We start from the raw sequence: 16,836 nt of genomic DNA on the forward strand, positions 1-16,836 counted from the left end.
GGACAGTACATTTGGGCAGGCTAAGAATGAAACTACTGGGTGGGTGTTGCAGTGCAGTGGGTTCAGCTGCTTGGGACAACTGCATCCAATTATCAGAGTGTTCAATGGAGTCCTGCCTCCTCCACTTCCAATACCTCCCTGGCTAATGCACCTGGGAAGGGAGATGATGGCTCAAGCATTTAAGTCCCTGCCACCCAAATGGGATACCCAGGTGGAATTCTGGGCTCCTGGGTTTGGCCTGACCCAGCCCCAGCTGTTGTAGGCATTTGAAGACTGAACCAGAAGATGGAAGATCCTCCACCTCCACCCCATCACTCTGCTTGTCAAATAAGTAAATCTTAAGAAAATTACCTACCCAGATCAGAGCTCACTCTCTATTCTCCAAATACTTCAAAAACCTTTTTGGAATTCATTTTTTGAATCAGAAATAAATAGTGTTTTTAAACCAAGAAAAGCTCCTCCTCTACATTCTGAATTCCAATTTAAAAAGGAAATACATTTCACATTCTGTTGCATTCTCAAAGTATATCTTAAGGCTACAGTGTTAAAGACTTAAAAGTGAGGAACACAGACACTGTTAGATTTTGTATAACTTTTGTTCATCAGCTACCTATTTAAAATGTATATATACACACTTGAGGAAGCAAAATGTATCATAGTAATGAGAGGTAGTATTTGCCTTCTAAAGCCATGTTCACAAACCCCTATCATTTGAACATTCAGTAATGAAGAATCATTACTTAAACACCATTCTGTTGTATTGTCCATGAAGAGGTGTCTTTAACTGGCAATCTCCTAAGAGCTCTAATGATCACTAAATTACTTTCCCTCTTCTGAAATGTTTACTTTTACCATATTAACCCAGATTTTCACCCTCTCACACATGAATATGTAAGAAGGCACCAATTAGGTGCCTTTTCCCATCTCTTCTTATTCCTATTTACCATGAATGCTTCAGTCAGATCTCTCCTAAAGCACACTTTGAACACATCACTTCATGTATCAAGAAACTTAGCTTCCTAACGTCTCATACCTAACGTTCAAACTTCTTACACTAGATTTTCAAGGCCCTTTGTACTTATTTTTAATATGTTCATCACTCTTTCTTAATAGCCTCTGACCACAAGGCAATGTAGTCCTTTCTCAGGACCTCTGCCTCTGTATGTTATTCATCTCTCCCCCTTTAGGTAGGCATATCTAAAGCCCACTCTTTAGACCCATCTTCAACCTCCTTCATTACATCTTCCCTTTCAGACCATTCTAGTCCAGACAGACTTAGTGCATAAGTAACTACCACTATATTAAGTTACACTAGCAAAGTCTTTTGATCTCAGGAAGTAGAATATATTTTTTAAATCACATACTGCTAGACACACACGAGTTGTTGGTAAATTGATAATGCTGACTGGTACAAGTCTAAAATGAAGACAAATATTATGTCACCTCCCCCTCAACAGCATACCCAAACAAGTTCAATAAATAAATCTCCATTTGTTGCCCTCTAATGTTTTTAATTCCTTCATTGTGTAATTCTTCTGAGACTGTATAAACACCTCAAAAACATCTACATTTTAAATATTCATTTCTACCCTATCATCAAAAAGTCATACAAAAAAACTGTTATAAAAAACATGCTGAATAAATGTGTTCCTTTTCTACACTGCAGAATAAAACTTAAAGCTTAAAGGTCTCTAAGATATTTTGTTTGATTCATAGTGACTAATTAAAATAAATGCAAAAAATGATGTGCTTCATCCAGAGAGCCTAATACACAATTTAGTACTTGGGCCAGAGCTACCTAGAAATTACAACTAACTGCTGGGAATTACTCTGAGATTTTTCTTTTTCAAGGTAAGGCTTTGCTATCCCTTTTGATGGAATAAGACAATTATTATTTTTAATAGAATTCAGGAAATTTGGCTAAGATTGGGTAAAACACTGCCTTTTTTCTTGCTATAGTTAACCTTAATACAATGGCATCAGATCTATGTATCAGATTCTTGCTGACTGAAATTTGGTAAGCAGAAGAGAAAAACGGGGAGAAGGGAAGTACCAGAAGGAGAAGAAACAAGGGAATTAGCACCTATGGATTTTCAAGCCTGTTCAAAGTAGACTATGATTTTGAATGAGTTTCTTCCAATGGGAAGTAAACTCCTTCCTGACCACTTCCAGTCTAATCTAAAAATCACATTAGTAAATAGAAGAACCAGTGGTTTCCAAATACCTATACATAAATAAAACAGGAATCTCTGCTCAGGTCTACCAATGATTACTATCAAATAGTAAGTACATTTTCATTATTCTACTTTTCAGCACCTCTGCAAGACACTTCTTTACAACTATACTAACCATGGAAATATTTAAAGCTTATTTTACAAACATTTTTCTCTTCAAATCTCTATTATTTTACACTATTTTCTGAGCCCATAGCTGGCCCCATAATTAATACATCTTGACTAATTTTGCGGTGAAGTTGTTTTAGGAAGCTCTTTTTCAAGAAACCACTAGTCCATATAAAGTTAAAAAATATTTAAATCAATATTAACTGTCGTTAGCCTAAGACAGGTGGGTACAATCAAGGTAAAAATACACTGTTTTTTAAAATTGTGCTGTACAAATGAGTTATACCAATTCTTTATATTTTTACACCAACAGATTCTCTTATTTAGACAAAGGTGATTCATGTGACAGTCTTTTTAAGTACAGTTCATTATATAAATTTTGTAAGTGGGATAATTAAAAGTTCAAAATAAATCGGCAAACTATGTGGTGTATCCAGTTATAGGAATGCTTTAGAAAGTCTAACACTCAATTCAGTACTAAGGCCAGAGCTACTTAAGATTACAACTAAACGTTGACACCGAATTCAAAATTTCTGCCATTTCCTAAAGGCCTAGTTAATACCAGCACACACAGGAGAATTTAGAGAAAATTGGGTGCTGAGCATCATTATACAGGGATCTTGAAAAACACTCACCTTCAAATGACTACATTCTACGTTACACAGAGAACACAAATGTGGAAATATTCTTGGAGATGCTGCATAATAATCATTCATCATAGAAGGAGTTGGAAGTCTCTTCATCTTCTGGGCATCAGCATGTGAAAACTTTGGTAACCATGATGCTTTCACAATCCCAAATGGAGACTGAATGGGAATATCAGCCTCTGACTGGTAATTCTTTTTACTTCCTCTTGAGCCAACATGTACATTAGATGAATTAATCACAGGTTTATGTGGGATCCGCTCTTGTTGGCTTACAGCTGAAATTAATTCAGATGAAAAAGGCTGCTGGTTCATAGAAGGAGGAATCAGAGACTGACTCATTGTCTGGCTAACTGTTTGGCTAATAGATTGACTGATGGATTTTACAGGTTCAAGGACTGACTGTCCTCCTGAAATGTGTAAGCCTGACATCTTGGTTCCACTCTCAACTGGGAAAAAAGACTGATTATTGGAGGACTCACCAGGGAAGTCCATCTGACGAAACACATCTTCAACAGGAAACATAGAATTACATATTACGTTTGGAGTGGGAACAGATGCAGAAATGTTCTGCTGTGATGGAAATTCATTCTTGACCTCATCAGTTGGAATTTCGGGATCATAAATACGTACTTCAAGGGGATCTTCTGTGTAGCCATATTTGCTTGCATGCCCATAATCAATCACATTACTTGAAACTGCTTCACTACCAAGCGTTTCTTTATTTCTGCTTTGAGAAGGTAAATTAGGTAATCGGCGCCCCATTTTTCGCATTCTTATATCCCTCAAAATTAATGGCATATTTTCAGGAGTTAGCTGTTCATCAGGATAACGACTAAGTTCTTCTAGATCTTCATTAGATAATCCGAAACTTGCTAAGATACTTGAGGCACTCTCTTTTGTGTAGCGGCTCTGTACTTTAGGACTCTGCTCTGTAACCTGTGTTAAAGAACTCTGTTTCACTCCTACCGATGCAGATATGTGAGGCTCATCATCCCACCGGCTACCATGAGGCTTCCCCTTCTTTTGTTGTGCTTCATGAAAATCCAATTTTTCTTTGGTCAATCTTGGATCAGTTCGGTGTTGAGTTACCTGAACATTCATTCTCTGTGGTCCCATGTTCTGATAAGATTCATGGCCAGCAAATCTGTGTGGAATTCCACGGGCTCTCCCTGCTGGGTAAAATCTTGGAAGACCCATAGATCCAGGCCTCATAAATGGTCCTGGAGGCCTCATCCCAGAAGGGTTAGGTGCTCGTGGCCTTTGAAGTGGAAAGTTTCCTCGAGGATTAAACCTGGGTCTCGACATGGCTATTTTCAAGAAAGCCTGATTTAATAAAGTATAAGGTGGTACTGAACCATGTGAGGCAACGGCATTCAGCTGCTGAAGCGCCAACTGAGTCTTAATCTGAGCAAAGTGCAAAGGAGATGGGCCCAACAGAAGTGGATTTGCAATGCCCAGGTTCAAGGAATTCACAAGTGGTGCGAAATTTTCCAAGAATAACACAAAGCTGAAAGTTAAAACACAAATATTAGATCATTTTAACTCAAACTACTTCATGAAGTGGGTTCTACAGCCAGTGTAAAACATTTTGAAATAAAGCCATAAAACTGCCCTGCATTTCATATACTTTTAGAGCAGGAACTCAGAAGGATCTTAAACTTCCCCCAGAACTTTCTCTTCTTTCCTTTCCCGAATCCAGAAAATATACCCCAAACCTTAAGCCAGAGTTCATGTACATTGTGTTGTGGTGGGTGCTGTCCTAGGTGCTGAGCAGTAATTACAACTCCTTTTAAATAATCTTGAAAAACAATGAGGATTTATTTCATGCTTTAATACTGGAAAAAAAGATGAAGGCATTAAAATACTCAGAAATGCGCACACTTTGTTAAGTATATTACCAGACATAAAAACAATGAAAATAATAACTGTAACCCTAAAGCTTTGTATGACTCATTTCTGTAAGACACATTCTTCCCTGGACTCAGCCTTCACATCTAATAAATTCCATGTGGCAATTAAACTACACTTATGTTCCTGTTATTAAATAGTTGTTTCCTGTAACATAAAAATTTTTTGCCAATAACTTGACTACAGTCTGACAAAGGAGTATGTAACAGCATGAAATTGGTAGTAAGACACAACATACTTTAACAAAGCCAGTCACCAGTCTCTTGAATTTCCACCACAGTGGAATACAAACAAATTGTACATTTGGAAAACAACAATTAACTTTACAGAGCACTGTTCATATATCAGCTACCTTCTAAACACTTTACACAGATTATATCATTTAGTTTTCACAACTCTGAGACACTTAGTTTTATAGAGTATATTAAGAGACAGGTTAAGAAACAGAGACAAGTAGCAGTGCCAGGATTTGCACTTAAAGTAATCTGGCCCCATAAACCATGCTCTTAACCACTCACAGATGTAAAAATATCTTGCAGTTCCCGCTATGTTAGTCAAAGCTGGCTGCTGAACAGCCCACCGGAGAGCAGCACTACCCACTCCAAACCACTTCTTAGCAAAATAGTACCGTTATCATTCAGGACCAAGGTCAGCAGCCACAACCTGCCTATCCTCTCCCAGTTTGTAACAAGAACATATACTGTGACTAAACTTGACCACCAAGGCCCAAAGAGGGTCTTCCAACAACCTTTCTTACTTATTGCTTCCAACAGTTTTGGACTCATGCTTTTCATGGTCCTGTTTCTGTGCGCATATGCATGGTCTTTTTCTTCAACAATTTAGTGTCAACTTATTTTGTTCACTGTTAAGTCCTTTTTTTTTTTTTTACTTGAAAGTCAGAATTACACAGAAAGAGAAGGAGAGGAGGGAAGAGTGGATGGGGGAGGGGGCGTCTTCCATCCACTGGTTCAGACTCCAGTGGGCTGCAACAGCCAGAGCAGTGCCAATCCAAACCAGGAGCTAGGAGATTTTTCTGGGTCTCCCACGTGGGTGCAGGGGCCCAAGGACTTAGGCCATCTTCCACTGCCTTCCCAGGCCACAGCAGAGAGGTGGATTGGAAGTGGAACAGCTGGGACTTGAACCGACACCCATATGGAATACCAGCACTGCAGGCGGTGGCTTTACCCAATACACCACAGTGCTGGTCCCTCACTGTTAAGTCTTATCTCTCAAGCATCTAAATCATACTTACTCAAAAGATCCTCAAATATTTGTTAAATCTGAACAACTATATCCAAAATCCTCATCGTTAACACAAGTAAATTTTCAAACTAAAATGAAACACAAAAAATGCAGCAAAAATTGCACAGGCTTGATTCACCAAACAGCAGCAGAAACAAACTTACTGAAATAATACCCAAATTCTCCCCAAAAAAAGTTCATTTATAACAAACTTATGATTTTTTTTGACAGGCAGAGTGGACAGTGAGAGAGAGAGACAGAGAGAAAGGTCTTCCTTTGCCGCTGGTTCACCCTCCAATGGCCGCCGCAGCCGGTGCGCTGCAGCCGGTGCACCGCGCTGATCCGATGGCAGGAGCCAGGAGCCAGGTGCTTTTCCTGGTCTCCCATGGGGTGCAGGGCCCAAGCACCTGGGCCATCCTCCACTGCACTCCCAGGCCACAGCAGAGAGCTGGCCTGGAAGAGGGGCAACCGGCACAGAATCCGGCGCCCCAACCGGGACTAGAACCCAGTGTGCTGGTGCCGCAAGGCGGAGGATTAGCCTAGTGAGCCGCGGCGCCAGCAACTTATGATCTTTTTAAACATTCCTATGAAACCATGCCTATCTTCTACATAATAAAATTACTTTCAAGAACAACATTTGTTTACCCCAATCCTTAAAAACAATCATTGCTTATATAAGCAGTTTTTCGTCTATTCAAATTCTTTCTGCACCATTTTCCCCCATCTGGTGAAAACTCCTCTTACAACTTAAGGAACACAAGCTCTTTCAGATTTTGTTTCTCTCCAAAACAAAACAGAAAAGGAACAGCTTTCAATCAGCCATGTAATTACTACATCTAATTATGAACAATCATCAGCTTCAAGTATCTGCATTTTACGTTCTTTAAAGGCAAAAACCTACCTATGTAATTTCTAATTTGTCTAGCACTGCCTTACATGACAGAAGTATATATTTATAGAATGTTAGTGAGCTTCGCAATTCTATTCTGTTCTATTCTATGAAGATTAGCTTTCTACAAAGGAGTTTCTTGGTCAAGACAGTTTGAAAAGTGCTATACTTGCTACTATTCTTAGAGGGGCACAATTCCTATTAGCATATTAAGGGTTCTGAACCCTCTTATCAAAAACTTTCTTATTTTGCAGTTTCCAAAGTTGAGCTTTTCCTTATGCATACCCAGAGGTGATGTCTGAAATATCTAGTAACTGGTAAAGAACAATCAAAACACATTTGTCTTACAATACACAAAACAGAATCCTGAATCCCTCCTTCCTCCATCATCCTTAAGATTTCAGATGCTTGCAGCAGGAGGAGGTAGTGTGATAAGGCAGCCCTAAGGGAAGGACAATCTTATAGCAGTAGCTACTTACCAAGCAAGAGCAGGAATATTTCTGTAGTTTAACAGCTAGTCGGCTGGCACCGCAGCTCAATAGGCTAATCCTCCGCCTGCGGCGCCGGCACACCGGGTTCTAGTCCCAGTCAGGGCGCCGGATTCTGTCCCGGTTGCCCCTCTTCCAGGTCAGCTCTCTACTGTGACCAGGGAGTTCAGTGGAGGATGGCCCAAGTGCTTGGGCCCTGCACCCGCATGGGAGACCAGGAGAAGCACCTGGCTCCTAGCTTCGGATCAGCGTGGTGTGTTGCGGCTGCCATCGGAGGGTGAACCAACGGCAAAAGGAAGACCTTTCTCTGTCTCTCTCTCCTACTGTCCACTCTGTCAGGAAAAAAAAAAAAAAAAAAAAAAAAAAAAAAAAAAAATTGGCCGGCGCCGCGGCTCACTAGGCTAATCCTCCGCCTTGCGGCGCCGGCACACCCGGTTCTAGTCCCGGTCGGGGCGCCGGATTCTGTGCCGGTTGCCCCTCTTCCAGGCCAGCCCTCTGCTGTGGCCAGGGAGTGCAGTGGAGGATGGCCCAAGTGCTTGGGCCCTGCACCCCATGGGAGACCAGGAAAAGCACCTGGCTCCTGGCTCCTGCCATCGGATCAGCGCGGTGCGCCGGCCACAGCGCGCCGGCCGCAGCGGCCATTGGAGGGTGAACCAACGGCAAAGGAAGACCTTTCTCTGTCTGTCTCTCTCACTGTCCACTCTGCCTGTCAAAAAAACAAACAAACAAAAAAAAAACCCACAAAAACAAAAACAACAGCTAGTACAGCTAGCTTTATCAGTGTGCAGTCACTGAATATCAGTCCAGAAAAGACACCAGACAGTCTAGAATACACATGAAAAGTAAAGGTCTTTTCCAGGTTGAGGAATTTTCAACTATCAACAGCAGGTTTGGCTTTTTCCATTTTTTAGAAACTTAAAACTAAACCTTTCAAATGGCTAGCCTCATAAAATCCAATCTAGTAAGAATAGAGTCGTAAGTTAACAACCCTAACTCTAAGAGATCTCTCTCCTTTCATTGTTGGGAAGACAAGTTAGAGGACTGCTCAGCCATCATTATTTATTAATAAGTCCTCTGGACCCAGGACCTATTGGCTACAATCAGTACTTTTCTCTTGACATCCTTGTCCTTTACTGGGTCATTTCTGAAAACTTCCTTTCTGAGAAGTTCCCTTAATCCTGAGCTTTAAGACAATACTTCTAACTTATCCTAAGATTTCTTATACATTTTATACTTCTAAGTTTAGTATATTTTATATAATTTTAGCTTATATTTAGTAATACTTTCAGACTAATATAAAACTACTGAACATCTTCTGGAGCTATTATATTATTCTAATCCTGGTAGAGAAGTTTCTGACAACCAGTTTATCAATGAATCATCATAAAAAAGAGAAATCATGTGATTACTTCAAAAAGTTGGTGGAAAAATAGAACTGAAAGGCAAATTTGTTTTGGTGGAAGCACTTTATAAAAGGACACTTGTATTTGTATTGCAAACTTTGTATTCATAAGGTATTATAAACCTGAATTCTGCAATTATATAATTCTGAAGCCTTTTTTTCAAATGTAACTTTAATTTTTTTTTTTTTAACAGGTAGAGTGGACAATGAGAGAGAGACAGAAAGAAAGGTCTTCCTTTTACCATTGGTTCACCCTCCAATGGCCGCTGCAGCCAGTGAACTGTGCTGATCCTAAGCCAGGAGCCAGGTGCTTCTCCTGGTCTCCCATGCAGCTGCAGGGCCCAAGCACTTGGGCCATCCTCCACTGAACTCCCGGGCCACAGCAGAGAGCTGGCCTGGAAGAGGGGCAACCGGGAAAGAATCCAGCGCCCTGACCGGGACTAGAACCTGGGGTGCCGGCACTGCAGGCGGAGGATTAGCCTACTGAGCCGCGGCACCGGCCCAAATGTAACTTACACACAGGCAAGCCTGACCATCAGCACCTTTCTCTGTTTTGTCACTTAACTTTTACATCCTTCTCAATCAAGCCAAGGAAATAAAAACCCAAAAATAATTATTAGGTCATTCAGTGTATCTTTTTAAAAAGCTAAGTACCCCTAAAATATTTAGAAAACTATCTCCCTAGCTATAAAAATATATTAAATAGTAAGAAATTCAGCTGTTTTATCATATAAATAGTTACATCACTGTTCTAGGTGGGCAAGAACCAAAGTTATAAAGCCAGAAAGATGCTTTCCTTCAGAGATATCTCATAAGAATTATAACAAATAACAAAATATATAGTTAGGAGTCTCTTTAAGGTTTCCTTTTTCATGCCTTTGCAATTAAGGCAGCTCCTAGAGACTGGAAACTATTTGAATAAACTACAGTATATCCATATTTTACAGCTATGAAAGTATCATACACTCCTGGTAGGATATATCTTAAAATGTACTAGCAAATAAAAACAAACAAAAACTCCTTAAATCCCTAAGTTGTTTTCATGTTTTAAATTAGCCTCTGGACAAAACTATCAATAAAATACTGGTTAAAGAATCAGCCATCCAACAGCATTATGAATGTTAAGTATGTGAAGAGTATTACTATAACCTATCTGAAGTCAAAGTGGTCTCTAATCCCAAAACATGAAATGTGGTCGGCGCCATGGCTCACTAGGTTAATCCTCTGCCTTGCGGCGCCGGCACACCGAGTTATAGTCCCCGTCGGGGCGCCGGATTCTATCCCGGGTACCCCTCTTCCAGGCCAGCTCTCTGCTGTGGCCAGAGAGTGCAGTGGAGGATGGCCCAAGTACTTGGGCCCTGCACCCCATGGGAGACCAGGATAAGTACCTGGCTCCTGCCATTGGATTAGCATGGTGCGCCGGCCGCAGCGCGCCAGCCGCGGCGGCCATTGGAGGGTGAACCAGCGGCAAAGGAAGACCTTTCTCTCTGTCTCTCTCTCTTACTGTCCACTCTGCCTGTCAAAAAAAAAAAAAAAAAAAAAAAAAAAAAAAACCATGAAATATAATAGAGGCCCAGATGTTTCAAATCTGTTATTACATTTAAAGAAATCTAAGGAATTCCACCAAAAATGGCATTTATTGATTAGATAATACTGTCATCCATATCCAGGACAAATGTTTGATAAGGTAGCTATAGCCATTAGCAAATAAGCCATTTTCCAGATAACTGAGTTCCCCAACAGTTGAGAATGTAGCCCTTTACTTTTTGTTTACAATTTATTTATATATTAGAAAAGCAGAGTTACAGAGAGGGAGAGACAAAGAGATCTTCCAACCATGGGTTCAATCCCCAAATGGCCCCAACAGGTGGGGATGGGCTGGGCTGAAGCCAGGAGCATCTTCCTGGTCTTCCACTTGGGTATAGGGGCCCAAGCACTTGGGCCATCTTCCACTGCTTTCCCAGGTGCATTAGCAGTAAGATGGATCAGAAGTGGAGCAGCTGGGACTCAAACCAGCACCTACATAGGATGCCCATGCCAAAGGTAACCACTACACCACAATGCTGGACCATTACATTTAACTTTTTAAAATGAATACTTCCTGACATGTACTTTGGTATAGAAATTTTGAGTTTTTCATTTTTCTTATTCTGTCTACACTGAGTATGGAGCATCCACTGCTCAAGGGAGAAATAAAGCTTAAAATAAAAAAATAATCAATTGGGGTTCTACAAGAACTTTTGAATACATCCAGAGGACAAGCTATGGTACAGAATGGCTTTTAATGGCCAGAGTTAGTAACTAACCACACAGAAAAGATATGACAATCCCCTCTGGGTTGGAAGGAAACTTTAGAATTTGAAGACAAAAATTAGAGGGCAAGTTGTTAATGCTGAAAACAGAAAGTACAGCAAGACAAGAAATGTGTTTGGGGTTGGGGGTGGGAGGCAGGCAGAATTAAATCCAAACTGAGACTGATTTAATTTTCAAAAAGGCCTATGACCCAAAATCGTTAAGAAACCCTGTTTAGAGGTTTTGGAATGTAGGCCTTCAATGCTTAGATTAAACCATGTAACCAAGACAACTCCCTAGCTACCACTCCACTCTCTCATCCAGTTTTTAGCTACTGCCTTCCTATACAACAACATGTCTGATGCTTGCTGCTATCATCATTTTTTTACATTCAGCTGTGTTTTTGATTGATTTTGACAAGGAGGAACATTTAATAGGCAATGTAGTTTAGAAAGCTCTTCCTGTAAGGTTCCAAACCTGTACACATGCCACTAGAAGATGAAGTGGGGAGATAAATAATCATGGGTTCCTCCTTTCCCCCTTCTTTTTGGCTTTAGTGGAAAGGAATGAGCTCAGAATTACTCTTTCAGCTTATTAAACATTTTTTGAGAGCCTAACAAAACAGTCACTATTTTAGTTCCTAAATTTTCAAAGATAAATAAAACATGATCCCTACAAAGTGTTAGTAATCTAACAGGAAAAACAAAGTATATGAACTACAGTATAGTTTGTCAATATAGCAATGCTAACCTATCAGAAAAGGATTTCTGGGAGAGGCAATGAACGCTTCAGTTGTGTACGATAATATCTTTTACAGGAACTAGGAAAAAATTAGTTTTCAGAAAACAAGGTCTTAATAAACATGTTTATCAAATTTTAGGAAAGTTAGAATACTGTGAAAATAGTTTCTGAATACCTTAGGATGAGACAACTGTGCTGCAATGATACAAATTATAAGTAAATTTTTAAACTGCCTATGTTTGTCTTGACAAAACCATGACATTCTAGTCCAAAATAAAGCATCAGTTAAAATGCTCAAATCTACTGTAACATCAAGACCATCTTATGAAATAATCTATGAAGAAAATTTTTGTTAGAAACCCATCTACTACTGCTTTTGTCAGCTTTTAAACTGTCTCCAAAAACAATCATTTCTCAATCCTCCTCTTCTCTGTCTCTACACCAGTTCCTTTTAGTTATCCAAGTTCAGCAAAATTTTATTCTCCATTTTTACCTATTTATAAAATTCTATGCATTGCTGTCAATACTTCTCATATGTACTTTTTCTCCTTACCACCACCCTTTTAAAAGCTTTCATGACTAAACCTGGCATCCATCTCAATTCATTCTGCAACTAACAGCTTTTGCTTGGCTATTATGAGCTTTAATCTACACGTATCTAGATACAGCCACTGGCATTAACATGTCATGTTACAGATTCAGATGCTTAACAAGTGGAATAAGGCGTGTTAGATATTTTCTTTTTTGTAATCTATAGAGCATCTGGAGGTGGATAAGAAAAGTTTAATAAGGAACTAATAAAAATGAGTTCTGGGCTGGCACCGCGGCTCACCAGGCTAATCCTCCACCTTGTGGCGCCGGCACACCGGGTTCTAGTCCCGGTTGCCCCTCTTCCAGGCCAGCTCTCTGCTGTGGCCCGGGAGTGCAGTGGAGGATGGCCCAAGTGCTTGGGCCCTGCACCCCATGGGAGACCAGGAGAAGTACCTGGCTCCTGACATTGGATCAGCGCAGTGCGCTGGCCACGGCGGCCATTGGAGGGTGAACCAACGGCAAAGGAAGACCTTTCTCTCTGTCTCTCTCTCTCACTGTCCACTCTCCCTGTCAAAAAATAAAAATAAAAATAAAAAAAAATAAAAATAAATGAGTTCTGGAAGCTGAGTGATGGGTCCATAAGATTACTCTTCCTTTGCTTTTTTCTGTGTTTGAAAAATTTCAGTGTTAAATAAAAACTTTAAGTGTTAAATATTAGGCATGACTGTTTTAACAGATAACAAAAACTGAGGGGCAGTATAAAACAATCAATATTGGCTATTGAAAATGACTTTATGATTCTCAACCTAACATATCACACCAAGGTCTAACAAAAACCAGAATCAGCTAATTTTGTGTGATTAACAACAATGTGTACACAGTAAATTCAGATCTGAGTCTAAAATCAAATTTTGATTATTTCTCATACCTTTCTCTGCTACCTGACATTTTATCAAGTATTAAGTAGTTCAATATTTCACTATCTTTGTTTCATTCTATCTTTCGATGGAAAAATATTTTTTGTGTGAAATGAACAAAGTAAAAGAAGAGAAACAAGCAAAAGATTCTCAATAAGAAACCTCTGATTAAGAATTGGGTCATGTCATACTGAAGAAAATAAACTCAGAGCTGGCACTGTGGCATAGTAGGTAAGGCCACCACCTACGATGCTGGCATCCCCTATGTGTACCAGTCCCTGTTCCATTTCTGATCCAGCTTCCTCTTAATGGCCTGGGGAGAGCAGCAAAAGATAACCCAAGTACTTGGGCTACTGCCACACACAAGGGAAACCTGGATGAAGCTCCTGGCTTTGGTTTGGCTATAGTGGCATCTGGGGAGTGAATCAGCAAACGCAAAGATCGATATCAATACCGATATCAATCTCTCTCTCTCCTGTCCTTAACTCTGATTTTCAAATAAATAAATCTTTAAAAGCAAAGAAAGTAAAAAAGGAAGAAAATAAATTTTTTGCCTTTAGAGAATCATTATGGTAAAACCTGAAACAATCTGACCAAAGATAATAAACAAAAATACAATGGTGAACTTGGCATAACACCTAGAAAACAACAAAACAAGTTAAGACAGTTATTATAAAACCCCTTTTAATTTAACCAAGGAGTTCTGATCATATTCAGCTTTGTTCATTCAGAGGAATTTATAGACAGTGAACTCAGGGAATTACTAAACTAACCTGGAAAAGCCTGAGTTGAGCTCTTAGTTTTTAACCCTCAATTTTAGAAAAAAGCTGCAATTAAATAAAGGGTTTAAAATAGAATCGTATTCCTAATTAAATAAGATACTTACAGAAATCAATAAAAATGGACTGGCATTGGGCACAGTGGGTTAATCTGCCACCTGTGATACTAGTGTCCCATATAGGCACTGGTTTGAGTCCCAGCTTCTCCATTTCTGATCCAGCTCCCTGTTAAATGTGCCTGGAAAAGCTGTAGAAGATGATCCAAGTGCTTGGTCCCCTGCCACCCATGTGGAAGACTCTGAGGGAGTTCCAAGCTCTTGGCTTAAGCCTGGCCCAGCCCCAGCTCTTGTGGTCATTTGAGTAGCAAATAGTAGATTGAACTTAGCTCGCTCTTAAATGCTGCCTTTCAAATAAATATAATAAAACTTAAAAAAAAAACATACAGCCAATAAAATACTTAAAGCGATCACTGAGCACAAACTCATGTTCTGGAACAGTTTCTTCTATTCCTGTGCAAGAAAGTGTGATGGGGGGCAAAATCAAACACTGGTTAGAATCATAACTATATTATCTGCTATTTCAAGTGACATTTCATTTTTGAGTATTTAATATTTTTCAAAAACAGGGTATTTATTTAATCGTCACAAAACATTTTGTGGCCGGCGCCGTGGCTCACTAGGCTAATCCTCCGCCTTGCGGCGCCGGCACACCAGCTTCTAGTCCCGGTCGGGGCGCCAGATTCTATCCCGGTTGCCCCTCTTCCAGGCCAGCTCTCTGCTGTGGCCAGGGAGTGCAGTGGAGGATGGCCCAAGTACTTGGGCCCTGCACCCCATGGGAGACCAGGAGAAGTACCTGGCTCCTGGTTCAGATCAGTGTGGTGCACCGGCCGCAGCACGCCTGCAGTGGCGGCCATTGGAGGGTGAACCAACGGCAAAGGAAGACCTTTCTCGCTGTCGCTTATGAAAAAATTGTACTGTTTTTCTACTAGCCATGTATCTCCTGAAATCACTTTGTTATGTTTACGATGACATACCTTATCAGTAACAAATTATCAGTTTGATGTTTAACAAAAGTGCCTTTAGTAAATTATTTTGCAACCAAAAAAAAAAAAAAAAAGGAAGACCTTTCTCTCTGTCTCTCTCTCACTGTCCACTCTGCCTGTCAAAAATAAATAAATAAATAAATAAAACATTTTGCACCTATGAACTATTTTGACAATTAACAGTTTAAATTCCCCCACCCCAGGGCGGGGATGGTGCATATGTAGTAGCTCAGATGGTTAAGCTGCCACTTGAACACTTGCATCTCTCTCTGCCTTGAAAATGAATGAACATAAATCAATCTTAAACAACAAAAAGACACCTCTGGGGATGCCCACATCCCATATTGCAGTGCTTAGATTCATGTCCCAAATTCACTCCCAATTCCAGCTTCCTACTAATGTAATCCTGAGAGGCAATAAATAAGAGCTCAAGTAATTAGGTCCCTGCCACCCATCTGGGAGACTCAGGTCCCAGCTTTGACCAGGTCCAGCCCCAATGATGGTAAGCATTTGGGAAGTGAACCAACAGATGGAAGATCTGTTTTTGTCTCTCCCCCTATTTTTCAAATATTTAAAGTCCCAAAAGAATTCTCTTCTGTGTCCTTTTAAGAACCAAAAATTGTCACTCTACAAGAAATATTCAATGACAATCATAAAAATTTTATAAGCACACAACAGAAATAGGCAGGCATGAAGAAATGGCTTAAAAGATTAAAAAGCTATCACTACTAGATCCCATGAAGTATTTGAGATGTCCACTATCAAAGAAAATCAAGAACTGCCTATTATTTTGATGCAGTCTTCTGGAAGGGAGTCTTTAGTTCTTTAGATGTTGACAGACCTAAGATTTCAGAATCTAGAAACACCATCAATAAATTAGTCAGCCAGATCATAATGGCTCCACTAGACTCATAATAAAGAGATTTGTATCACTTGGACTTTATTGTACTTCATGGTTTACAAAGCATTTTAACATTATCTCACTTGAGCTTTACAAAAACCCGGAGAGCAAAAGAATCCCAGTTTACAGATTAAGTAAAACCCCGGAAAGCAGTTAGCAAGCAAGATCACAAAAGTACATACATCTTCCGGGGCTGGTGCTGTGGCGTAGTGGGGAAAGCCACGGCCTGCAGTGCCGGCATCCCATATGGACGCCAGTTCAAGTCCTAGCTGCTACACTTCTGATCTAGCTCTCTGCTATGGCCTGGGAAAGCAATGGAAGATGGCCAAGTCCTTGGGCCTCTGCACCCATGTGGGAGACCCAGAAGAAGCTCCTGGCTCTTGGCACAGCTCTGGCCGTTGCAGCCGATTGGGGAGTGAACCAGCAGATGGAAGACCTTTCTCTCTCTCTCTGCCTCTCCTCTCTCTGTGTAACTCTTTCAAATAAATAAATAAAATCTAAAAACAATCAATCTTCCCTCAATATTCCTTCCATGCTGTATTCCAGCTACACAGAATGTAAGTTTTACAGCTTTTCTCTAAAAAAAAAAATAATAATAATGCATCCATTACTCACAACCCCCAAAAGAAAAAATGGCCCTTATGACATGTGGAAAAGAATAAAAAGTTTTACATAATCTTACTACAAAGGGAAAACTACCATTAACATTTTTCTA

At 40.1% G+C, this 16,836-nt stretch overlaps 1 protein-coding gene across 23 annotated transcripts in view; it reads right to left on the reverse strand.

The window, feature by feature from the left end:
* ZNF638 (zinc finger protein 638) overlaps window positions 1-16,836 on the reverse strand; it is a 167,350-nt gene that overhangs the window by 86,722 nt on the left and 63,792 nt on the right. For 14 of the 23 annotated variants that reach the window (XM_051842786.2, XM_051842783.2, XM_051842785.2 and 11 more), the window contains exon 2: window positions 2,978-4,496. The exons of 6 other annotated variants lie outside the window; for them this stretch is intronic. In XM_051842786.2, coding sequence (XP_051698746.2) covers window positions 2,978-4,496 — 1,519 coding nt within the window. Of the gene's footprint in view, window positions 1-2,977; window positions 4,497-4,725; window positions 4,825-16,836 lie in introns of all 23 variants that reach the window. 3 more of the 23 variants (XM_051842790.2, XM_051842789.2, XM_070068948.1) reach the window with 1 other exon arrangement.

Source organism: Oryctolagus cuniculus, chromosome 2 (genome assembly GCF_964237555.1).
Source record: "Oryctolagus cuniculus chromosome 2, mOryCun1.1, whole genome shotgun sequence".
NCBI lineage: Eukaryota > Metazoa > Chordata > Mammalia > Lagomorpha > Leporidae > Oryctolagus > Oryctolagus cuniculus.